The sequence below is a fragment of the Procambarus clarkii genome, chromosome 84 (genome assembly GCF_040958095.1).
Source record: "Procambarus clarkii isolate CNS0578487 chromosome 84, FALCON_Pclarkii_2.0, whole genome shotgun sequence".
In the NCBI taxonomy this organism is placed as follows: Eukaryota; Metazoa; Arthropoda; class Malacostraca; order Decapoda; family Cambaridae; genus Procambarus; species Procambarus clarkii.
In genome coordinates, this window is record NC_091233.1 from 8220951 (window position 1) to 8247642 (window position 26692).

The 26692-nt window shown below is 41.7% G+C and overlaps 1 protein-coding gene and 1 long non-coding RNA gene across 2 annotated transcripts in view; one reads left to right on the forward strand and one right to left on the reverse strand.

The window, feature by feature from the left end:
- The window catches only part of LOC138358549 (uncharacterized), a 54864-nt gene extending 34802 nt beyond the window's left edge, over window positions 1-20062 (forward strand). The window contains exons 2-4 of the long non-coding RNA XR_011225440.1: window positions 11334-11434; window positions 19714-19800; window positions 19932-20062. This is a non-coding gene — a long non-coding RNA (uncharacterized lncRNA). The remainder of the gene's footprint in view (window positions 1-11333; window positions 11435-19713; window positions 19801-19931) is intronic.
- LOC123774859 (probable G-protein coupled receptor Mth-like 1) overlaps window positions 1-26692 on the reverse strand; it is a 73969-nt gene that overhangs the window by 8050 nt on the left and 39227 nt on the right. Inside the window, exons 2-5 of the mRNA XM_045769524.2 lie at window positions 26379-26457; window positions 19972-20147; window positions 19704-19823; window positions 11332-11419 (exon numbers count right to left, since the gene is read on the reverse strand). Coding sequence (XP_045625480.1) covers window positions 11332-11419; window positions 19704-19823; window positions 19972-20147; window positions 26379-26457 — 463 coding nt within the window. The remainder of the gene's footprint in view (window positions 1-11331; window positions 11420-19703; window positions 19824-19971; window positions 20148-26378; window positions 26458-26692) is intronic.

Sequence of the window (26692 nt, forward strand, 5' to 3'; positions counted from 1 at the left end):
GCATGAAACCGCTGACTAAGGCTGATCTGAACTGAGCTGAGGGAGGCTTCTGAGCTCCCTCGAGGCTACGCTGCCGTCTTTGACTGCTGGCTTTGTTTAAATCACACTGCACTAGTTTATTTAATGAATCCACTGGTTAACTGGTTCATCCGGTACTAAGATGACCAAATGTGGGTTCAAAGGACCGAATATTCCGGTTCTGAAGGTCCAAATAATTCGGTTTCGAAGGACCAAATAATGTGGGAAGCGACCTGTGAGATTTATATTTATTTAATTTATATGAATTTATATTTACGTTAATCTAAATACTTCGATAGCAATTTGTATAATGATAAGTGGACTGTATTTCTGCAATAATCTCATAATCTCACAAATCGATCCTCTACACATTAGGGGGGGTTTATATTAATTAAATTTATATATATGCAGCCAATCAAACTACAGTATTAGACTACATACATTGAAGAGGTTCCTTATCTTATAGTACAGCAGGTTAGTCCACCAGGTATAACTAGGGTGTAGACACCACATTTTCCCTCTTTGAGGTAGCTTCCATCACCCAGTAACTGGTGCACAAAGTCTTGCTTCCTCGTCTTGACCTGTTAAAAGGGCGTTAGCGGTAAAGCCAGAATCCTATATATGACAGGAATATCAGAGAACACTGTACATGGAACAATGAAGACCTGGCTTAATTACCTTTAGTATGAGGCGATTTCGTGATCTAACCGGATCACCCTACACAATGACATTAATGGCCACTAATGATAGATAAACGGGTTTCGGAAAGACACTTAACTTGAATTTGTTGACAGCGTGTGATAATGGTACACCTTTGGTTTCCATAACACTACGTCCAAGTAAAATTAACAGGAGCCGAATTGCTCCCTGCGCCTCTGCTCTAGTATCAACAATGGCTGCCCTCCTTCCTCACTCACGCCTGGCTTACATTGTCCAGATAACAGAAAGTGATAGAAGGGTCACATTTACTCTACTTTAATATTGATAATTAAGTTAATTTATATAAGATATTTTTATGATGGTAAAGTCCAAAGACTAATGTATTTAAGAATAATTCCCAGCAGAATAGCTGGTGAATATAATAGTATGTGGTGATGATATCCCGTTTTCTATAGACGGTAATTCCACTACAAGTTACGTTTTCTATGGGTTAACTTGTTTATACAACACAGCTATTATCTGTCTGTATGATATATTATTAAATGGTGTCGAATTTTCCGACATAATTCCCCAGGGGGGCTGCTCACGGGTCGAAGTCCTCTTTAGAACAGATGAACACCGATACTCCTCCTTCGAATTATTAGATTAATTTGATGTTAGTAGTTAGTAATCACACATTTGTGCGTCTGTTCGTACAGGACGGATGTCCCGTACTAGAGTTGCAGGGGTTAGAAGTCTAATGCGATTTCATTTCCCTGTCAACTCTTGAAAGGCTAATATTCAAGCCTAATTACATATTATTTAACCCAGAAGACTGAATGTGATCAAGTACTACACTCAAGTATGATTCAGGGACTGCAGTGAGATCAGTGACATTAGATATAACTTGAAGTTTGTTCAGGTAACTGGTCACTGATATATAAACACTGAGGCCCATGGAATACATCTTGATTAAATAATAAATGTATCAAATCAGTCATCAGATTTATTGGGGTTTAATTTAGTTAATTGATTCAGAAGATTGAATAGCTCATCATTAAAGTAAAGTATGGTTCTGAGACTGCAGTGGGTTCAGTGACATTGGTCGCAGTGACTTGTAGCTGTTTAGGCTACTGTTCACTGATTTGCCAATGAGGCCTCATGAACTCATCTTCAGCTTTAAATGATGATACTAACATCAACCTCTGTTGGTATAGTCAGCCGTAATCTCCTTAGTATAATGCTACTGGAGAAATATAATCAGCTGACAAATTTAGATTTCTATTGGTATTGTTTATCTGCAGGCATAGGTCTCCTCAGGCTTGATACTGGGCCTGAGAGTAATTTACCTCCTGCAGACTTTAACATGGTTATACCCTGATATTTAGTAGGGCTACCGATGAATCGATGACAATAGTCTGTCCCAACAAGGAGACCGAAGTCAGTGAGGTGATCAGACTTAATATTATCTGCCAATTTTATTCCTCTATTTCTCAGGAATTTGGCTGTTGCTCTCAGACCTTGAACTTGTAGGTCTACTGGTATTTTGTCCACCACAATGGCTTGTACTCTACAGACGTACCTGCCTAAACGTACTGATGGTTGTACCACCTGGTAGACTTGAGGTCCTGCATCTGTTACAAACCCTGAGATATTGAATGACATCTGGGCTACAGGCCTTAATTGTAGTTCATCTGCCAGCTTTTTAGTGACATATGTTCTCTGGGACCCTTGGTCAAACAACCCACGGGTATGGACCTTGGCCCTCTTATTCAGGATGGTAATTTGGGCAGTAGGCAAAGTCGTATTACCTTTAGACTTTGCCGATTGGACACTGTTTGTTTGTTGCACCTTGCAGTACTGTACTGTGGTGGGAATGCTATCTTCCACCTTGGGGTTTGGAGACGTTGTTTTGGTGTCTCTGCACAATGCTGCATGGTGCTGACCTTTGTTACACCTATTACAGGTGTGTAATTGGGTATCACAGTCGTTGATGTTATGTTTCCTGAGGCACCTCGTGCAATGTTGCAAATCTTTGAGTCGCTCAACACGGGCGTCACTATCAGGAAAATTAGGGCAGTGGTACAGTGAATGTTTCTCATTGCAGAACAAACATGTTCCATAGCTTCCAGTAAGCTTTGGTGTCACGTTCTTGGGTGACACAGTAACTATAGGCTTGGAGGGTCCCACTGCATATACGCCCACACTGCTACTGTTCCACTTTGGTGTTGAATTATATTGTCTAGATTGATTTGGAGTACCTTTGGTACTCTGTGGTTTACTATTATTGGTTTCTGAGGGTTTACTTGGTGGTTTTAATTTGTCATGTGTTCGTAATTGATGAACTACTGACTTTAAACCTTCAGATATATCATTCATGGATAAGATGCTTTTATTGTAATGAGCACTCATTTGTCTCAATATGTCCCTAGGTATTTTCTCCTGGACAATTATTTTCAAGACCCACTCAGCCCCGTTTGTATCTGCTGTCAGGCTGAGGGCATTGATCAATGATTCTACCTCCAGCTTGAAGACTTGGAGTGAATCAGCTGAAGCCTCCGGTGGGGGAAAATGCAACAGCTCATGAATTAAATGTGATGTTCTTACTTCTGGATCAGCATAATTATCCTTGAGGAGTTTTACTGCCAGATCATTGCCGTCATTAGTTAATCTCAGATGGGATACTACTGTTTTAGCCTCACCTGATAATTGGCCTTGCAAATAAGAGAATTTACTACTCCTTGGTAAAGATTGTTTTGAGTCTACAAGGTCAACGAATTTGTTCCATAATTCGTCCTAATCTTCCTCATCTTTTCCTGAGAAAGTGGGTAAATTAATTGGAGGGAGTCGAGCTTCTGCTTGACTCGTATTAGATGCAACTGTTGTTGTTGTTGCTGTTGCCTTGTTCTGGGCAATTAATTTGACATAAGGCTGTAACGTGGCCTGAGTGTGATTTTCATAATTCGCAAGATCAACCATAATGTCATCTATTTCTGTTTCTGATAAATTGGTGTTGGCAAGTTCAGCCACATATGTTGCTATTTGGCATTTGATTTGCTCAAATTTACCTGCAGCTGCTTGATAATAGCTTTCCAGGTCAGCATAATCAACTTGAGATTGTTGTGACAAATCTTCACATTTCTTGATCTGTCTTGTTAAGTGGCCTTTAAGACCTGCAAGGGTTCTTTTCATTCTCCCTGCATTATCCATACTGGCTCGTTGGTGAAGCCTTGTGGGACTTGTACTTGGGCTGCTCATAATACTGAACAAGCTCTAATGGTAGCCTAGGGTAAATTCTGCACTCACTAGGCAATAATCCTACCTCTACTAGAGGTTAGCACTTAAAATTAATACACATTATATATATACAATCATACACACTAATGATTTGAGTGATAAACCAGTGTCACTGGAAGTACCTTTAGGTTAGCTCTTCTATATCACCCTAGGATGGTAGAGACACTAATTAATCACTCAAAGGTGTAATGATCATAAGTAAATTATTATATATACAACTCAACTCGAGTTGATAAAATTTACACCCAAAATAGGGTCAGCACCATTCATTAATGGTGTTAGGTTGTTCAATATAGTACAACTGACTATGGTAATAATGGGACTAGGATGAACGATAATAGTTCAACTAGTCAATGTTAATATCCTACCCTGTTGTGGGTTGGCAATTAGTAAATATTATACTGTGATCACTAGTGCAATATATATTAAATAATTCTCTATTTTGGAGAAATAATATACACAATTATTGATAATAGCCTCTTAATTAGCCTCTATAAAACTTCTAATATTATCAAGAAGTATTAAATATTATTAGTGACCTCGCAAAATAAAGTCCACAAATTCGTAGATAATCTCTCGCGAAATTTAACACCACAAAATCCGTGAACAATCTTGCGAGGACACAGCCACTAATTTGGCTGGCTTCAATATTAGCACTGTCATTTCACGAAATAACACGCCACCAAATCTGTGGGTGTGCATGAAACCGCTGACTAAGGCTGATCTGAACTGAGCTGAGGGAGGCTTCTGAGCTCCCTCGAGGCTACGCTGCCGTCTTTGACTGCTGGCTTTGTTTAAATCACACTGCACTAGTTTATTTAATGAATCCACTGGTTAACTGGTTCATCCGGTACTAAGATGACCAAATGTGGGTTCAAAGGACCGAATATTCCGGTTCTGAAGGTCCAAATAATTCGGTTTCGAAGGACCAAATAATGTGGGAAGCGACCTGTGAGATTTATATTTATTTAATTTATATGAATTTATATTTACGTTAATCTAAATACTTTGATAGCAATTTGTATAATGATAAGTGGACTGTATTTCTGCAATAATCTCATAATCTCACAAATCGATCCTCTACACATTAGGGGGGGTTTATATTAATTAAATTTATATATATGCAGCCAATCAAACTACAGTATTAGACTACATACATTGAAGAGGTTCCTTATCTTATAGTACAGCAGGTTAGTCCACCAGGTATAACTAGGGTGTAGACACCACATTTTCCCTCTTTGAGGTAGCTTCCATCACCCAGTAACTGGTGCACAAAGTCTTGCTTCCTCGTCTTGACCTGTTAAAAGGGCATTAGCGGTAAAGCCAGAATCCTATATATGACAGGAATATCAGAGAACACTGTACATGGAACAATGAAGACCTGGCTTAATTACCTTTAGTATGAGGCGATTTCGTGATCTAACTGGATCACCCTACACAATGACATTAATGGCCACTAATGATAGATAAACGGGTTTCGGAAAGACACTAAACTTGAATTTGTTGACAGCGTGTGATAATGGTACACCTTTGGTTTCCATAACACTACGTCCAAGTAAAATTAACAGGAGCCGAATTGCTCCCTGCGCCTCTGCTCTAGTATCAACAATGGCTGCCCTCCTTCCTCACTCACGCCTGGCTTACATTGTCCAGATAACAGAAAGTGATAGAAGGGTCACATTTACTCTACTTTAATATTGGTAATTAAGTTAATTTATATAAGATGTTTTTATGATGGTAAAGTCCAAAGACTAATGTATTTAAGAATAATTCCCAGCAGAATAGCTGGTGAATGTAATAGTATGTGGTGATGATATCCCGTTTTCTATAGACGGTAATTCCACTACAAGTTACGTTTTCTATGGGTTAACTTGTTTATTCAACACAGCTATTATCTGTCTGTATGATATATTATTAAATGGTGTCGGATTTTCCGACAATATGGTGGCGTTGAAGAGAGACTTGTGCATGACTGTTCATGAATATATTTGTATATTGGCAAATGGATAAATAGATGTAAATATGTGAGCATGCGATGGAATACAGTTACAACACACAATAGAACATACAGGTGGTGTGCCTAACAACTCCATGTGTGGGGAACCGACCTGTGAGATTTATATTTGTTTAATTTATATGAATTTATATTGTTATTTATATTTACGTTAATTTATATATTTCGATAGCATATTGTATGATGGTTAAAAAGGACTGAATTTCTTCGAATGCACACAAATCGATCTTCTTACACATTATTTTGGGTTTATGGATTTATATGTAGTTAATCAAAATTATTGATTAACAGACATTCACTACAGTATTAGACAACAAATATTCACTAAAATAGGGAGGCCTTATCTTATTGTAGGTAGGCCGGGTCCACCAGTTATGAACAAGGATGATCACACCAAATAATCCTCATGTCTAAGTCTGGCATCAATACCATGTACTGGTGCACCAAATAACTGTTCTGCTTCCTCTTCATTGTTCCCGTCAAAGGGCACTTAAATAATAGCAGTTATCCTGTATATATGACAGCTATATCAGAGGAAATATTGTCAATCTAAATAAAGAGATGAGAATATTACTCTCTCTGGGTTGGTTGCTGCCTCGTGTGCTAACCGGCTCACACTATATCTACCTAACATAACTGGCCAGGAATGTAAAGTTAATAAACGGGTTTCGGTAATACACTTTTCTTATAGTAGACGCAGTTGGAGTTGATAACAGGATCACTATTAGTCCCATAACTTACTTGTCCAAGGGAATTTATTCGAGCTGTTCTGCTCCAGCGACCGGTTATTTAAATTAACAACGGCTGACCCTCCTCCACTGATGCCCTGGCTCTCTTGTCCAGATGTCAACAAGTGGTAGAAAGGTTACATTTACTCTATTTTGGTACTTTTATTTACGTTAATTCTAGTGAGATATTTTTGTGATGTTAACAGTCCAAAAACTGCTGTATTAAGAATAATTCCCAACAGAATTAGCTGGTGAAATTAGGAGCAACATGTGGCAATAATATCCCATTTTCTATTGATGGAAATTTCCACTGTGCTACATTTTTTGTATGAATAAATACTATTTCTAGGGTTAATTTGTTATTTACACAACAACAGCAATATTATCTGCATATTGTATTTAATATTAATGTATGGTGTCGGGTTTTCCAACATAATTTCCCGGGGCTGCTCACGGGTCGAAGTCCTACTTAGAACTGACGAACACCGATAATCCTCCTTCAAATTATTAGTTTAATTTAATGTTAGTAGTTAGTAATCACACATTTGTGCGTCAGTTCGTAAAGGGCGTATTTTCTGTACTCGAGTTGCAGGGGGTTGAAAGTCTTTGACATTTTCTTTCCCTGCTAACTCTTAGGAGGTTAAAATTTCAGCCTAATTACATTTTATTTAACCCAGAGTACTGAATGTGAACAAGTACTACAGTCAAGAATGATTCTGGGACTGCAGTGATATCAGTGACATTAGGTATATTAACTAGAAGCTTGTTCAGGTAAGTGGTCACTGATATATAAACACTGAGGCCCATGGAAAACATCTTGATTAAATGAATCAAAATCAGTCGTCGGATTTATATAGTCAGTCATGCTCCTTTATGCTTATTTGCTAGAGTTGTTTAGCTGACAAATTGGGTTTAATGTAGTTTATTTGATTCAGAGGATTGAATAGTCAATCATTAAAGTGAAGCATGATTCTGAGACTGCAGTGGGTTCAGTGACACTGGTCGCAATGACTTGGAGCTTATTTAGGCTTCTGTTCACTGAATTGCCACTGAGGCCTCGTGAACTCATCTTCAACTTTAAATAATGATATCAAGATCAACCTCTGTTGTTATAGTCAGCTGTAATCTCCTTAGTATAATGCTACTGGAGTTGTATCATCAGCTGACAAATTTAGATTTCTATTGATATTGTTTATCTACAGGCATTGGTCTCCTCATACTTAATAGTGGGCCAGTGAGTAATTTGCCTCCTGCAGAATTTAGCATGATTATGCCCTGTTATTTAGTTTGGCTACCGATAAATTTGTGGTAGTAGTCAGCACCGACAAGGATTCCGAAGTCAGCGAGGTGATCAGACTTAATTTTATCTGCCAATTTTATTCCTCTATTTCTCAAAAATTTGGCAGTAGCTGACAGACCCCTGCACACGTAGGTCGGCTGGAATTGTGTCCACCAAAATGACTTGTACTTGACAGACATAGCTGCCTAATCGTATTGATGGTTGTACCACTTGGTAGACTTGTGGTCCTGTATCTGATAGGAACTCTGAAATATTGAATGTCGTCTGGGTTACAGGCATTAATTGTAGTTCATCTGCCAAATGTTTAGTGACAAATGTTCTCTGGGACCCTTGGTCAAACAACCCACGGGTCTGGACCTTGGCCCTCTTATTCAGGAAGGAAATTAAGGCAGTAGGCATAGTCGCAGTATTTTTGGTCTTTTTAATAGGACACTAAATTTCTGGTGCAAGTTGCAGTACTGTACTGTGTTGGGAATACTATCTTCCACCTTGGGGTTTGGAGACTTTGTTTTGGTGTCTCCGAACAATGCTGCATGGTGCTGACCCTTGTTACAGCTATTACAGGTGTGTAATTGGATCTCACAGTCGATGATGTTGTGTTTCTTGAGGCACCTCGTGGAATGTTGCAACTCTTTGAGTCGATCAATACGGGCGTCACAATCAGAACAATTAGGGCAGTGATATATTAAATGTTTCTCTTGGCAGAACAAACATGTTCCAAAGCTTACAATACCCTTTGGAGTCACATTTTTGGGTGACACAGTAACTATAGGCTTGTAGGGGTCCCACTGCATATGTGCCTACCCTGCTACTGTTCCACCTTGGTGTGGAATTATATTGTCTAGATTGAATTGGAGTACCTTTGGTGGTTTGTGATGTACTATTATTTGTTTCTGAAAGTTTACTTGGCGTTTTTAATTTCATGTGTTCGTAATTGATGAATTACTGAATGTAAACCTCAGATATTTCATTTAAGGATAAAATACTATTATTATAGTGAGCACTCATTTGTCATAATATGTTCCTTGGTATTTTCTCTGGACAATTATTTTCCAGACCCACTCAGTCCCATTAGTATCGGTTGTCAGGCTGAGGGCCTTGATCATTGATTCTACCTCCAGCTTAAAGATTTAGAGTGAATCAGCTGAAGCCTCCGGTGGGGGTAAATGCAACAGCTCATGTAATAAATGTGATGTTCTTACTTCTGGATCAGCATAATTATCCTTGAGGAGTTGTACTGCCAGATCATAGTCGTCGTTAGTTAACCTCAGCTAGGATACTACTGTTTAAGCCTCAATTGATAACTGATCTTGTAATTAAGAGAATTTACTACTCTTAGGTAAAGATTGTTTTGAGTCCACAAGGTCTAAGATTTTGTTCCAAAATTCGTTCCAATCTTCCTCGTCTTTTCCTGAGAAAGTGGGTAAATTAATTGGAGGGAGTCGAGCTTCAGCTTGACTCATATTAGATAAACTGCTGATGTTTCCCTGTTCTGGGCAATCATTTTGACGAATGGCTGTAACGTCCTGAGTTTTATCTTCATAACTCGCTAGATCAACCATAATATCGTCTATTTCTGTTGCTGATAAACTGGTGTTGGCAAGTTCAGCCACATATGTTGCTATTTGGTGCTTTATTTTTTTCAAATTTACCTGTAGCGGATTGATAATAGCTTTCCAGGTCAGCATAATCAATTAGAGATTCTTGTGACATCCTCACACTTCTTGATCTGTCTTGTTAAGTGGCCTTTAAGACGTGTAAGGGTCCTTTTCATTCTTCCTGCAGTATCCATACTAGCTAGTTGGTTAAGCCTTGTGAGGCTTGTACCTGGGTTGCTCATAATGCTGAAAAAGTACTGATGGAGTAGCCTACGGTAAAATTTGTAATTCAATAGGTTATAATCCTACCTCTTGTAGAGGTTAGTCTTAAAACTAATGTACATTATATATAATCATACACACAAATGATTTGAGTGATAATCCAGTGCCCCTGGAAGTACCTTTAGGTTAGCTCTTCAATTATCACCCTAGATTGGTATAGATACTACTTAATCACTCAAAGGTGCAGTGATTATAGGTAAACAATTATAAAAAATGTAATTATAGATTCACAACTCAACTCGAGCTGGTATAAATTTTACCCGAAACAGGGCCTGCACCATTGATTAATGGTGCTAGGTTGTTCAATACAGTACAACTAGACTATGGTAATAAATGGGACTAGGATGAACAATAATTAGTTCAACTAGTCATGGTAATATGTCATCACGTCACGTCATCACGATGTCTACGTCATCAATAAACACTAGTCAATTTAAATATCCTACCCTGTAGTGGGTTGGCAATCAGTAAATATTATATTGAGGAGACTAGTGCAATATATATTTTAAATAATTCTCTATTCAAGAGAAAGAATACACACCATTTGCGTTGTTATTAACCTCTTAATACTTCTAGATAGTACTAAAAGTTAAATAAGTCTGTTATTAGTGATCTAGCGAAATTAACACCACAAATTTAGTGTATATAAACTTGCGAGGGTGCAGCTGCTAATATGGGTGGTTTTAAATTTAGCGCTGTCACTCCGTGGAATAACACTCCACGAAATTAGTGGGTGACCTTGAAGCCGCTTGAGAGGCAGGGCGTCCTGAGGGGCTCATGAGTAGATAGCGGGTCACCGCGGCTGGTCTTTGACTGGCAATGTTTGTTTACTAATTTACTACACTAGTTTATTCAATTTGACGATAGTCTAGCTCTCTAGACTATCTAGGTTCGAATGACCAATTAATATGGGGACCCGACCTGTGAGATTTATATTTATTTAATTTATATGAACTAATTTTGTAATTTATATTTACAATAATTTATATATTTCAATAGCAAATTGTATGATGACTAAAGTGGACTGTATTTCTTCGAATTCCCACAAATGGATCTCCTTACACATTATTGGGGGTTTATGGATTTATATGTAGTTAATCAAAAATATTGATCAGCAGACATTCACTACAGTATTAGACAACAAATATTCACTAAAATAGGGAGGCCTTATCTTATTGTAGGTAGGCCGGGTCCACCAGTTATGAACAAGGATGATCACACCAATTAATCCTCGTGTTTGAGTCTGGCATCAATACCATGTACTGGTGTACCAAATAACTGTTCTGCTTCCTCTTCATTGTTCCCGTCAAAGGGCACTTAAATAATAGCAGTAATCCTGTATATATGACAGCTATATCAGAGGAAATATTGTCAATTTAAATAAAAAGATGAGAATATTACTCTGTGCCTCTGTGTGGTAGTGTGCCTAACAACACCATCTCTGGTTATACTCACAGGTTTTGGGTCCGGTGGGAGCGAAGTCCCGAGTGCCGAGAAGTGACAACGGTGCGGCCGTCCTCCGCGGTGATGCTCTCCACGCTACCTACCAGTAGTAATAGTGGGTGTATTACTATCGTATGGTTAATAATAATAATAATAATAATAATAATAATAATAATAATAATAATAATAATAATAATAATAATAATAATAATAATGAGAACATCAGTCGGACCCGTTCGGAGCATCCAAACTTGCACTGGGTACTCCCAAGCACATTCCTTAAACCACTGGATCACAATATGATAACAAATAATGTAACTTGAAATTACACTGAATCTTCTAGGGTTCTTGAGGCATCTAGTTGATACCGTGGATCAGTGGTTTAAGGCGTGAGCTTGAGAGTATCCAGCGTGCAGGTTCGAATCCTCTTCATGGCTTCTACTGATTTTCTTATTGATACGTCATGTTAAATTTATGTCTTTGTACAACAACAATAATAATAATAATAATAATAATGAGAAAATGCATAGGAGCCTTGATGAGGGTTTGAGCCGTGATGATGAAAATGCATAGGAGGTCTGTGATGAGGGTTCGAACCTATGCGGTGGGTTTTCCCATGCACACAATCTAGACGACTAGATCACGACATGGCATAAGGATTGCAACCTGGAGCTCAACTGAACACACTAAAGTTTCCGTGTGCATGGAAGGAAGAACACAATGGAAGGTGGAACATTCCTTAAACCTGATACACATGAACAGAGTGCATCAGGTTCATGATGTCTAGAGGCAAGGACTCATCTCCATTCTCAACCACGAAGATGATTCAGGATAAGTCACTGCATGGACTAGAGGCAAAATACAATGCCTTCAGACAGAAAGAGCCTCTTTTTCACAGTGCTCCCATTCCCATACCATTTTACTGATGATTCCATACACTCGATTTGTGCTGTGGAAAGTGCAGCTGTCATAGCGAGAGACCGCTCCTATTCTGTGTGAAGAATTTAAATGATAAACTAGAATTCCACTCTTCAACCAGAAATATTTCCATAATCTTTGGACTCAAACGAGTAATGTATCGAGAGTTAACACATTAATTGCATGTGACCTTCATCACTTATTGCACTCAACTACTGAAAACATAACTGTTACATGCAAGGCAGAGATATAGTCATCAAACGAGGGAATCGGAGCCCTTACAAATGTTGTTTTGCAAATGGAATGCAATGCATGTCTACGCTGTATACAAACACAATTTCATTAGAACTCCATAATTACATTCCACAGAATGAAGTAATCTTACTAAATCTCTCCAAAACTTAAATTTCCCCAAAATCTTCATTCACGGGCATTTCTCTTTCACCTGTGTCCATCGTACTCCCAGCCTTATTGCGTCATGTTGCACCATGTTGCAAACACCATTTTTACATTTGTTATGGTTCAAGCCCGTTACTTGCAATGTTGCATACAACATTCCATTCACTGACGGGCTTCACGGTCTATGTCACCAAACACCCAGTGAAAGGTTGGGTTTTTGCCCACTTCTCAGCTAGCTTACATTTGTTAGGTGATAGGTAGAAAAAGCCTTTTGCCTCAGAAAATGGTGGAGATGTGCACGGGGTGTGCACATAAGTCTTTCTTGTCAATGGAGATAGACTAGTGAAATCACGTCTCTTTCGAAAGGGGATGCCTTCAGCATTCCAAAGATGTAACTCTCGTTTTCGTAAGTATCCTGTGTGAATAGTTACAGGTTTTCTCTGAATTCTGTAACTCTTGGCCTTGGCAACAAAGAGTGAGAGAGAAGAGGATGAAGGGACAAACATCAGGTACCACGGCTCCCCAATGTCGGTGACGTGACGTCATCACCGTCTTTTGCCGGCTTAGCGTTTATTGGAAGCGGCACGAGGCCTCCGCCGAGGCTCGAGCCTGATTGGCCGAGGGCCTGGAACCAAAGGGAGCCGCCACTTGAATTCTCGCGCCAAAACCTTTGCTGGTCCAAGATTCCCGCGCCAAACGCGGGCATTCTGTATCGAGGAGCGACGCTGTAGAGAAGTAGGGAGATCACGGCTCTGGGCAAAGCCTTGATTCCTCCCTCTCCTTTCAACCTCCAGCCAGTTACTTAACCCTACGCTGTTCCACGTTGCAGTCGCAGAATCCTGTAGCACCAGAACTCGTTAGTGGTGAAAATTCAAGGAGATAGTGAAGTGATATCGTAAGCCGTCACATGTACTGCCAACAGGTGCAACAGAACTGTCCAGAGTCATCCAGTGAAATCGGCAACACCTAGAGCAACCCGTCCTTCTATTGCTCTGTCACAGTGAGATATAAGAATCAGGAAACGATTCTAAGTGTTTGAGTGGAGATCCGTGTGAATATCTTCAATATTGTGAGAGTATGTACTCTGTTAATTTTCCTCGTCCACGCCATTGTCCTCCCGGGGTGCCTCACATCTGGTGGTTCAATACATTCGTCTATTCCAGCGTGCATATCGTCAGCCTTCAGCAATACATCACGCTTGCGTTTAAAAACCCGGTGTATAACTGTGAGGGCGTTTCTAGTTTATTAGTGGAAACGTGTCAGGCGACTCTCGCCTCTGTGTCTTGAGCGCGCGGGAAACACCTCCCCGCTGCCCCTCAAATCCCCAGGCCGTGGGCCTGCTGCCTCATCTCGCTACCTCTGAGCGTCGATATCCCCAATCCGACCTCCACCACACTCCGTTGTCCCTGGCTCGTGCTTCAATCAACAGCTGGGGCTAGTGTGCGTGTGATTGACGTTGGTAAGTGTGTCATACCGATATAAATTAACTATAAATTAACGTGAGTACTCAAACATTATTTCTCTGTATCTTCCTAATGTGCAAATTCCTTGTGTTGATTTGATTCAGCCGTCCGGTGTTTGTTCTCACTAGTTTCCCTACGGGACCGAGTTCGATTCCCCGAGGAAGCACGATAGGTGAAGACCTGCTACAGCTTTTCTTTGTGAATACTGTAGCAAGATCTTAGTGTGATTGTCATCTTACACATTCAGTTTTACACATTTAGTTGTCTTTGTGACGTGTGTATTTTACTGTGTTTAGTGTGGTTTAGTGTTTACCATCACTGTGTGATTAACCCATGTCCTTGCCGTTCTATCTTTATTTCCAGGGGACATGCTGTAAGTCCAAGTAAGAGTTATTTACTTTGTGTACTGTAATTTTCATTTTTGGTGACACGTGAGTGTGTCAGTGTTGTGTGTGGTGTTTATATTTTGTTGTTGGTCTCAGTGACCCGTGTTGGTGTGTACAATTATCTTTGATATATTGTTGTTGGTCTCAGTGACCCGTATTGGTGTGTTCAGTGTAACTTTGTGTTCATTAACTTGCGGAGTAAAGTAGACTCAGTGTTGTGTAACTTTGTTATCTTGAGATGATTTCGGGGCTTTAGTGTCCCCGCGGCCCGGTCCTCGACCAGGCCTACACCCCCAGGAAGCAGCCCGTGACAGCTGACTAACTCCCAGGTACCTATTTACTGCTAGGTAACAGGGGCATTCAGAATGAAAGAAACTTTGCCCATTTGTTTCTGCCTCGTGCGGGAATCGAACCAGTATTAATTTCAATTGATTTGATACGCGGTGATTAGTAGATTAGTAATCGTATTGACTGATCGATGTTAGTTAAGCGGTCTTAGTGACGCTGAGCCTTAACGTAAATTCTTCATGAATTGAGTGAGCTGTCAAGCTGTGACAGATTCTAGTGCGATTACTCAGGGATTGCTAATTACCCGTAGCCATTGTTGATTGTCTTGACTTTTGAATTGACTGAAGTAAAGTAACGTAATAGTCGAGTGTTGTTGTTCTTGTCATGTACTGTTAGTATTAAGTTTTATGAATAAACTGACTGTTAAGTACAAGTGCCTTTACGTTCACCCTTCAGACCCTTGCACCTAATAATAACTTTGCCAATATTCTCAATACTATCGTGAGCCTTTTTATGTTCCATGTATTACTTCAAGTTTATGTCGACTAAGACCTTTTGTTCGATGGGACCCATGTAGAAGTTCGCAACTTGAAACCGGCCATATACTGCAGGTATGTTGACGACATTTTTACACAGGTACCTGATGTTAGACATCTGCAGGAGCTGAAGGAGGCATTTGAGCGGAATTCTGTGTTGCGTTTCACTTACGAGATGGAGAAGGATGGGAAGCTGCCCTTTCTAGATGTAACAGTCATGGAAAGGAGCAGAGGTTTCCACACTGCAGTCTACACTAAGGAAACAAACATAGGAATGTGCCTCAGTACCAACAGTGACTGCCCAGACAGGTACAAGAGGAGTGTTGTTAACACTTATGTCGACCGTGCTCTCAGCCACAGCTCAGGATGGAAGCAGGTCGATGAAGAACTCTGTAGGGTAAGGCAGGTCCTAGTCAACAACGGCTTCTCCAATGGTTTCGTTGAAGACATTATAAGAAGGAAGGTGAAACGCCATGCAACCTCTGAAGAGACAACTAACACAACACCTGTACCCCCTATTAGACTATTTTACAGGAACTTCTTTTCCACAGCTCATAAAACGGAGGAAAGGGTCCTAAAAGATATTGTTAATAGGAACGTTATCCCTATAGACAAAAATCAGAAGATACAATTGACGATTTACTATAAAACCAAAAATACGGCCAACCTACTCAAGAGAAACTCTCCAGACACAAAGCAGAACGCTTTAAAAGAGACCAATGTCGTCTATGCCTTCAAATGCCCGCTTGGGAACGGTAAGCCTCAAAGAACTCAGTATATAGGCAAGACAACAACATCTCTTTCCAGGCGATTAAAGATGCATAAGCAACAGGGCTCTATTAAGGAACATATAATCACTTCCCACAACCAGACCATCACCAGAGAAGTATTAACAAAAAACACGGAAATCATCGATAGATACAGCGATAGCAGGCGGCTTCATATCTGCGAGGCACTACACATTGAGAAGTCGACACCAGCAATCAACATCCAGTTAATGTACAACTATATTCTACCCACTTCAAGACTCCGCACCAATATAGAAGCATCAAGAAATATGGGCCAATAGGCCCTTTGCAGTTACTTCCATTCTTCCCTTTAACTTACAAAATATTATACCCATTGTTTCGTGTTCTGTCTTGTGTTGAAAGTTTGTTTTCACCTCATCCAAACTCATCTTTACCTAAAAATAATATTATACCCATTGTTTCGTGTTCTGTCTTGTGTTGAAAGTTTGTTTTCACCTCATCCAAAACTGTTGTAACATATCACCTCACCCAAATGCAGGTATAAAATCAAAGCTGTTTAAACTCTGTTTAGCATTTGCAAAGTTATAGTTCTGTGTTTGTAAACTAAAGTCTTTGAAAATGTAATAAGTTATTATGAAACGCGTTCAAGTGTCGCGTTAGACTAAAAATAAAAATGAATTTTGGAGAATTGATTTTTCAATTACCATCAACAGTGGAAAAAAACATAAGAAATATTGAGAAAATTCGTGTTAGAATTATTTATCTTACTTTTTCGGTCATATTTAATAATATGGAAAGAAAAAGACTGCTGGAAAGACTGCTACCAAAATATACCAATATATATATATATATATATATATATATAGTCTCATTGAATATGACCGCATATTCTGTATTTACTATCTTCTGATTTAGGGATTCTATCCCTCTATTTTCTTAGCAACAGGGCTTAGCTGAAATAAGAGTTCTCCAAAACTCATTTTCGTAATTTCAAGGTGAAGAAACGAAATGAATTAATATAGAATGTATTACACTTATTTATACAATTTGCACAACGTTTCGAAGCTCAATGGTTCATTCTCAAGTGAAAAGAATTTTCAGAACTGGTTGATTTTATACCCGCACTGGGTCAGGTGATAAGACAATAAAGGTGAAAACATGGGGGGATACATAAGGGATAAATGGGGGGTGAAACATAAGAACATAAGAATAGAGGTAACTGTGGAAGGCCTATCGGCCCATACGAGGCAGCTCCTATCTTCATACAAAGATTAATCAAGTGTAATTGGCCTGTTATGTTGAACAGTGTCTTCTGTGTTGGCATCGTTATGTTCTGGTCTTGTCCTTACTCTCATGGTGGGTAGAGTAAATAATTCCGTGATTTGGGTGTTCATGGTTGGTTGTTTTATTCTTATGTGAATTGCTTCAAGAATTTGTAAACTTCTTGCATCTTGGGTTATGTCTATTATACAGGTATTTTTGTCCAACATTTCTCTTGTTAGGGTGATGTCATGGGTTTGTCTCATGTGATTTCTGGGGGCATCGCAGTGAAGATAGGATGTCAAACGCCTCGGCAGCTTGGTCGACGTCATACCTATGTACTTAGATTGAAGGTTACATCCTTCGTGGGGGCAAGTGTACATGTATACAACGCTTGACTGCTGTAGAGGGTTCTCCGTCGGCTTCGGGCTGTTTTTGATAAGGAGTTCGGAAGTCTTCTTGGTTTTGTAGAATATTATCAGGTTTATGTTTTGGTTAGGAGTAATGCTTTTTACTCCTTTGCGGATTACTTCTTTTATTATTCTTTCCTCTTTTATATGTTCAGTGTGCATGGTTGATTTGTAATATAATTTTATTGGAGGTATTGTGGTTTCTGTTCTAGGTTCAGGATTATACAAACGGTCCAAGTGTCTTCTCATAGCAGCGTTTATTTCCGCGTTGCTATATCCGTTGTTCACCAATACCTGAGTTACTCTTTCAAACTCTCTACTCACGTTGCTACATTCAGAGCAGTGGGTAAGCGCTCGACGAATATAGGCATTGAGAACACTGGCTTTGTATCTTTGGGGGCACTCACTTCTACCGTTGAGTACTGACTCTCTCTCTAGATGGCTTTTTAGGTCAATTAGTTAATCTGAGTCTTTAACTATTACGAATATGTCATCTACATAACGGCAATATATAGTTGTTTTTTGTCTGCTACTGAAGACTCTGTCTTCGATGGTTCCCATATAAAAATTAGCAAATAAAACTCCTAAGGGGGAGCTCATTGCTACTCCGTCTATTTGTAAATACATGTCTCCTTGTGGACTGATGAAATTGGCTTCCTTTGTGCATGCTTCAAGAAGACTCTTCAAGTGTGGCTCAGGTATGTCTAATTAGACATGTATTTACAGCAGTCAAGCGTTGTATACATGTACACTTGCCCTCACGAAGGATTTAACCTTCAATTTTGGAGCTGGAATTGGTGATATTGTTGGAAACATGAATGATATTATGACGGGAAATGGGAACAAACCCATTATTTGTATTAGTGCATAGGGTAATGATGTTGGGCGAGGTAGGTGTGAGGAACTAATACAGAGATTCAGGACAGCCATTGAATTAGTTAGGAGCAAGCTAGGAATCCCGATCATATGTGGCATTCTTCCAAGAAAGGGAGTGGGAAATGAATGGATGTCGAGGGCACTTGGTATCAATTGCCGGCTGGAAAGATATTGCAAATCAAATGCAATATCTTTCATAGACAACTGGGAACACTTCTATGGAAGAAATGAAATGTATGCTCGTGATGGGTGCATCTATCGGGGGCTGGGGGTTGTTGCTGTTGCGAACTCGTTGGAACCAGTGGTTGGAGGTGTTTGTTTGGGTTTAAACTGTTAGTAGACAGTGGTATGGGAATTGATTTGGAGGAAGGAGGTAATAAAAGTATGTGTTCGTGGGAGAAAAGAATTGGCAAAATGATCAGGGAAAGAAAAGGGCCTCAAAATACCAGAATTTACCTGCCCGAAACGCTGCGCGTGCTAGTGGCTTTACAAGACTGTAATTACCATATTTGTATCCTCACATTCCTTATGTACATTCTTGTATATGCATAAATAAATAAATAAATAAATAAATAAATAAATAAATAAATAAATAAATAAATACCAATTCACTTAGGGTATATTACACTAACAGTAGAAGTCTAAGAAATAAAATTAACGAATTAAATGCTCTTGTCTGCACAGAAAAAATAGATATTATTGCACTTACCGAAACGTGGATGAATGTAGAAAATAGAGAACTATTAGCTGAATATCAAATAAATGGATTTAAACTATTTCACACAGATAGATATATTAGATGAGGAGGGGGAGTAGCCATATATGTTAGTGACAATTTGAAATGTAATCTCAAAGAGGGAATCAAGAATCAATGCCGCCTTCTTGACGGCTATTGACCGACTCATTGGGTCAAGCTCCCGGTCGTTGTGATATCACACGCCGTCAGCACATCTTCAAAATCCCGGCGAAATCGGCTATCAAACAAGATGTAACACGCTAAGGGAATAATGGGGGGCTTAGTTCATGAGCCCACTAAGTGCCTCTAACGTTTTCACTACCACTCAGTGTGGATATAGTCGGGGTGCTTAACTTAACTAACCCTTTTCCAGTCGGCGCAGGTTTGCTGAGCGGACGCAGCGGGAGGCCACCAGCAGGGAGGTGTTGGCACACAGCGTCAGCAACATCGGCATGTACAGGTACACCAGTTTGGCCTTCTGGTCTGTAGACAATTCAATGAGATTTGTAAATACAGTCATATTTCACTTAACTTGTTGTTTGGATTATCTAATTTCCAAAATATGTGACTCTAACAAGGCAATGTTTACAGCACTGCTCCTGCAGGGGTAGGTACAACATGGGAGACTGACCGGAGAAGAAGCAGTTGGGGAGACCAATCCTGGGGGTGATAACGCTGCAGGGGAGGGAGGCGCGGTAGTAGTTGAGGGTGAGGGCGAGGCTGGTGATGAGCCCCGGCACGCCCCAAGCCCACAGTGAGTGTAGTATGTACCGCCAGCCCTCATCTTCACCAGACATTCTGAAGCTCCTGTACACAACATAACACTATTAGAATAAATGGAACTACAGAAAGCCTTTTGGCCATACAAGGCAATTTCTCTTTATATCCACTAAAACTAATACATATCTTTTATTTTTATTATTTTTTTACATAGGTGGGTACAGGAACAGACGACTTCTGATTCAAGAACATAAGAACAAATATGGCAAATCAGTTATCTGTGCATATCCCAATGTAATTGGGATATGCACAGTGTTGGGGTATACGTCAACCACTTGAGGGGCGAGTAACAATACACAAGATATCCTAGTACTTTATCCTGTCCACAGTCGCCAACGTCGGGGTGACTCTCTCTACATGGACACCACCCAGTAGTGTTAGCGTTAACTGTTACTCACCGTAGCCCTGCGGGTCTTCACTCAATCCTCGCGGCGCCACTGTTCGCCAGGAGAGTATCCCAGTCGATCCCCAGCCAGCCTTAAAGCCAAAGAAAGAGTGGGAACATAGTTGCTCTCTCCCAACCGTGTGCCTCTCTCCCAACAAGGGCTCTACTACTAACTGCAAGGTCGCCAACTGGTGTTTCCCGTGTCCAGTAACATGTCAGTGGTATTGTGGAATGGTAACAGTGGCAAGAGCACACTAAATGAATCTGATATCAGGTAGATATGTACTCACTCTTTTCCACTTTTAAATAGCAGCAAGAATATGGAGGGATAACACAAACGAGAAGGTATTTTGTATTTTAATTAAAACTCAAGATATCATATTCATAAATCAACAGGCAAGCAGCAAGTACATGCAGAAATCGCTCTCTCTTCACATATAATCGGTGACACGCCTATATGACAATACTCCCCCCTCATGTCAATGTCATAATCAGCTGGGCGACTCCCCCTCACCGCGTAATCTCTTTCTGCATTTGTTTCTTTGACGCCTGTTTCTTTAAATTCTCAAGAATCACTATATTTGCAAACAACACAATATTTGCTATAATGACAATAGAACGCAATGAATCACCACACTGGTCTCAAGTTCAATAACACATTTCTACAGCACTTAACATAATACTTCACTATAATGGCATTGCACTGTGCTCAATGATAATAAATGCTATCCGTCACGGTAATGACCTTAGATTCAGTACTTCCTTTCGCAGGCGATAACACAATTAATCACTGCACATATGGAAATGTTATCCAACACATCAACATATACATATAAGTTCATCAATATCAATAATCATAAGATAAATACTGGGCACACAGCCTAACACCAATAACTGGTTCACTTATATATATATTCTCTGGCATAAGTTATCATATTAATGTCACATGAAAGAAATCATTAATGACACAATCAATTCTTCAATAGTTCCAGGTGCCTGCACACTCCACATACATAAATACCGTGAGAGCTCTGTACAGCCTCACTCTGCACAACTGTGCCTTACTGTGACATCGACCTAAGTGAGCCTTGCTCACGACATGAAAGATACTCTGGCTAAATATATAGCTGACTAAAGGGGAATTGGGAGGGAAACAAGAATCACCTACTTCCACCTATTCTCCGGTGAGAGTTGAATTGTAGCTCCTGGTCCAGGCTCCCGCCTCGTTGTAGGGAATGCCCCCACACACACACTGATGCGTCCTCCTGGAACCCAATCAACGTCCCAAAATAAACGCATCGTCTCCGTGTTCTGTCCTCTGCAGGTCCATGCTCCTCCACAACGTCTTGTAGGGTTGGAGTTCGTCTCCCGGCCGTTGACTTCTCCTCCCAACTACAGCTGCCAACCTCTCGGCTGCAGTCGTCCTGATTCATAATTAGTTTCTTCTTTCACTGCTTCCCGGTGGATCGGCCCGGCCGCTACGTCGTCACTGTGAAACTATCAGACGTCCCAGACGTCACTGTTCAGACTTCACCTGCACAGTACCCGACCCTGGAGCACTTGATGCTCAATATTCCGTCAATTCTCTCTTCGGTCCACACATGGAATGAAGGAAGACCTCTCGGCGTACTTGCAGACTACGGGTGACTCGTAAGATCCACGGGAGCGGGATACAACTGTCAAACTGATAGGACCAACCTTCGCACATCCGTCCACCTTGACGTGCCGTGTCAGACTGGTGGCGCCACCTTGGCGCGATGACCGGACCCCCCTTCCTTCGTGACGTCATGTTTGCCAGGGGAGGTTTTCATTGGCCCCCTGTGCCACGTCACTGTCAGTGACCAATCTGGTGCCACTGACGTCACACAGTTTTGGCGGCAAAACGGAGGGGCCAGCGCCATATTGGCGCCCTAAAGGGCCTATACCACAGGCCAAAATACTTTTCTTTCACGAATTTCTCGCCAACGCGAGAACACTACACTCTCCCACATATATCAAACTGATGCCCACGACGTAGAGAACGCTCGGGTAAAGTGGATATGACTCTTACAGCAGGCGTGGGAGAAATATAAGGGGGGGGGGGGAAACACCGTCAGAACAGATAACTGAGAAATGTCTATGGAAAGAATGATGATGTTGTTGTTGATTTAGGGGCGACGACGATTGAGGGATCGGATGCTTCCTGGCTGCCCAATACTGGGAAATTCCGACGAGGGATGGGATCCCTACAGCCTCTTCAGTCGACAGACATGTCTAGTAAAGTGCAAGGTACATCAGAAGATGTTATAAGAGTTGTGTTTCTCTCTCGCGTCCCAAGGTGAAGGAAATTGCAACCATGAGGTGAAGAATGAGCAACCTATGGATAGCACTCTGCATAGTCTGATGCGAGAACTATAAACTCCTTAGTAGTGAAGAAGTAGATGTTCCACAGTATCCACCTTGTTCGGACACGACTGGCAGAAGAGGGGATCATTCAACTGGCAACAATGGAGATGCCCAACCTGACAGGTGTGCCCAATCCGACGGTGAGTGAAGGTCGTGTCATGAAGGCATGAACTTTGACAGGGCCAAGGACGCAGGAAGGCGCCCTCCCAGAGGGTATCCAAAGAAGAGAGCTTAAGGGCCGTCGACATTTCCACCTCCCATCCTGCAAGGCAGGCTGCCCGGAGCTATGGGAGAGTCTCCATTAGTTCCAGAAACACCTGTGTAACTTAATGGAGACCATGCACCAATCCTGGTGCTGCGTCTGCAACCTCATTGACATTAATCCCAACATGAGATGGAACCCATTGCAGAGAGTCTGACCAGCCTGGGGAACCAGAGTACGACAGCAGTTCCCCACGCATCTGTGCCACAGTTTGAGGGTGGTTCCGCGAATGGCGAGGGGATATCCATAGGGTCGGAAGAGAATCCATGTAGAAGACAACCGTTAAAAGACAGGAAACTTGATGGAAGGCACGTAATGTGAGCAAGATTACAAATAGTTCCTCAGCCAGGTACTGTTACGGTGCCCTCTGCTATCTCTTTCGTTTGCCTGCTTTAAGAGTCATATCAGCTCTCCCTACTGATTCTCTGAGGTTCAGGGAGTCTATTGACATATGTGGCGACAAGTCCGGCTGCCGGTTAAAGGAAGGAAGTTACATTATAAGTTGTAAATAAGGGGAAATTGGCACCCTGATATAAAATGAAAGAGTATCCCCTAATGCAGATATGACCTTTTGGAAGGGACACTATCCGATCGTGGATTGGCCGACTTAGGTCGCGGGCGACCAATCAAGGCCCGCCGTGACGTCACCGAGTGCCCCGGGCGGCGCCAACGTCAGAGTTGACCTGACTGTGGAGGTGAGAGGATGCGCCTCGGTCAGCTCTCGAGGATTTGAGGCTCTACAAGCCTTATTCAGTGGATTAAACTAGCCATCGCAGCCCACCATAAGTTATTGGAGACCCTGCGCTTCTGGGAAGCAAAGAGGAACCAAGTTCATTGAGCAAAGGAGTGCCAAACTTGGAAAATAGTCGGCAACGACGCTGGGCGGCGCCGCTGGTCGTTGAGGTCTGGAAGGTGCGGCGGGCGGGCCTAGCTGTGACCGGGTCACATCCACTGAGGGTATTGGAAGGACGACACCGTGCCTAGGACAAGGAGCAACGCCTTGTGGAAGGGGCGAGTGTGGGAAAAATAGTGATTAGCTCAGCGCCCATCGATGAACCAGGATTGGGGCAGCTGAATCTCAGGGATTGGAACGGCGACGACGCGAAGGCTCCACGACACCTGAGGACCTGTGGAACGTTCCTGGATCGTCGAGGATCGACTCAGGAAGCGTGGGAACCTCACACCATCGAGGGACAGGCGTCGTGAGCCAGGAATGTAAGGTAGATCATTTTCCCTCCCATTACCCCTTGTGTGAGTAGGCTAGTTAGGCCACAATAGTTACTTATGTATGTGGCAACAGGACATTAATACTTTAGTAGTAGAATAGGCTGCAAGGCAGCTTGTGTCCAGGACTGTCAGAGAGTACAGTGTGTATTGATGGCAGGACAGTGAAGAAGAGGCACCGCCGTGGTGAAGAGGCCCTCCTGTGAGAGAGTGTGGGACTCCTGTCTTTCTGCCCAGTTGAAGGAGTGTTGGAGGTCGTGGAAGAAGAGGCTGACGATCTCCAGACTTATTATCCTTATTTCCATATTCATGTATTACTTGTGATTGTGTGTGTGTTCATGTAATTTGCATCAGTAAATTCACACTTTTATCATTGTGTTTGAGTGTGCCTCCATTTATAATATTTCTCTATGAGCATACACGATGGTTATCACAGTACCACCTAGGGAACACAACGTTCTCTATTGAAGTTCTTATTGCCTGGTGAGTGGTAAAGACAGCACAGACTTACATAAAAGTGTACCCTTAGCCATCCGATCAGTATCAGTGCCTGAATGGTGGCAACTATTAACGTAGTGGCTATAGAGAGGTAAAGCCACACAGACCTTCCTGGGAGAGTACCCTGGGCCAACAGTCTAGTAGCAGATCTATGGGAGTAGCAATCTTCTGGCTACAAACACTATATAATACACCCACTGAACTGCATTGCTGGGGTGCAGATATAATAACCCAGCTGGCGACCTTGTTAGGAAGAAGATAGAGAAGACAGGCAAGAAAGGAGTTCCTGCAACCTTTTTGTCTGGCAGGCAAGACTCAGGGAGGTTATTATTATAAGGTAAGCCTGAGTCTTCCTTCACTCCTCCACGGGTCTAGGCCGGAACTGTTAACAGCAGTTTCCCCGTGTTTGACTGAAGGGCTTCCAGGGTGAATCAGTGGCACCCCCCCCCTTTTTGTGGTGGAAGCAAAGACCTGCGGAGGTGGGCATTGTTGGTCCTCTCCTGTGTGACCAAGGAGACTCCGGTAAATCCCGGGAGTCGGAGGGGCTGAGTATTCGGCCTTTTGAGCCCCTAGCAGCTGAGTGCTAGCAGAGCCCCGGCCCACCCACCTCCACGTGACAGTACGCATGATCAGTGGACAGCTTCCATGACAGGCAGAAGGAGAGAGGAACAAAGAAAGCAGTCGCAATGGTGTCCAGGGTAAAATGAGGCACGCAGGTCAGCAAATATCGTAGGGGCCAGACCCTCTAAATTATTCTGCCGGCAAGGAGGCATTGAAAAGTCCACTGACACCTGATTGAACTCCTCCGCCCATGGAGGTATTGAAGAGATGACTGGACCAGTGATAGGTACAGGGACTGGAAGGGAAAACTGCGAATAAGCATTCAGAGGCAGATGATGTTGCCTGGAATGTCCAGCTGGGACATCCCACCACTGTGCTCATGTGCAGAGCAGCGAGCGAGTAAGCAGATGTGCAGATGTGACATGCACTACCCATTGGAGCCATCGATAAATGGCTAAAAAGCGTTCTGAGCACAGTGGCCAAACCCCCAACTCAGAATGAAGAGAGAACTGCGAGGAGGTCATAGCCCCAAGCACAAAGTGGAAGGTACCATTATGGACAGGATTCTGCTGTGCCAAGAACGACAGACCAGCAGAGTCATAAACTTCACTCCCATACATGATCTTCCCACAAATAAATTCCTTAGACAGCTGCTACGGGCTGCATCCTGGGGAAATGTGAGTGTATGTGTGTGTTAGAGAGAAATATATGTAGGAGATATAATAGAAAAAAAATTGATTGCTTGGCAAGGCGGGCCCCGAAAGCTAAAAGCTCTGTTCTGCAGACACAAATAATAAATACAAGAAAGTAGTAAATCAAGAGAGTATACATGCAGTACAAATACTACCTCACGAGTACACACTATATATCCTACTGGTACTGTGACAGGAGTATATACATCTGCAGGTAGTCATGTATATATTATGAAGTCAGACGTACTTACAGTGTTATCAGCAGAGCCTCGAGGCAAATGGAGGTGTTCCACTGGAAGCCCGCCAGGAGGAAGAAGGTGAGGAGGCCAGCTGTGAGGGAGACAGACATGACGTTACTTCACTCACATCCTTCCTCATTATTAAACACGTGCTTTAAGGGAGGAACAATGAGGCGAGGCTCGGAGATTATCATCAAGGGAGACTTGATGACTCTCCTTGAGGGACAGAATATTGATCACGTCCATCCATGGTAATGTGACTAAATTCCTCTTAATATGTCTATTTAAGTGGTATACCATCAAAAGTGATTAAAAGTCCAATAATA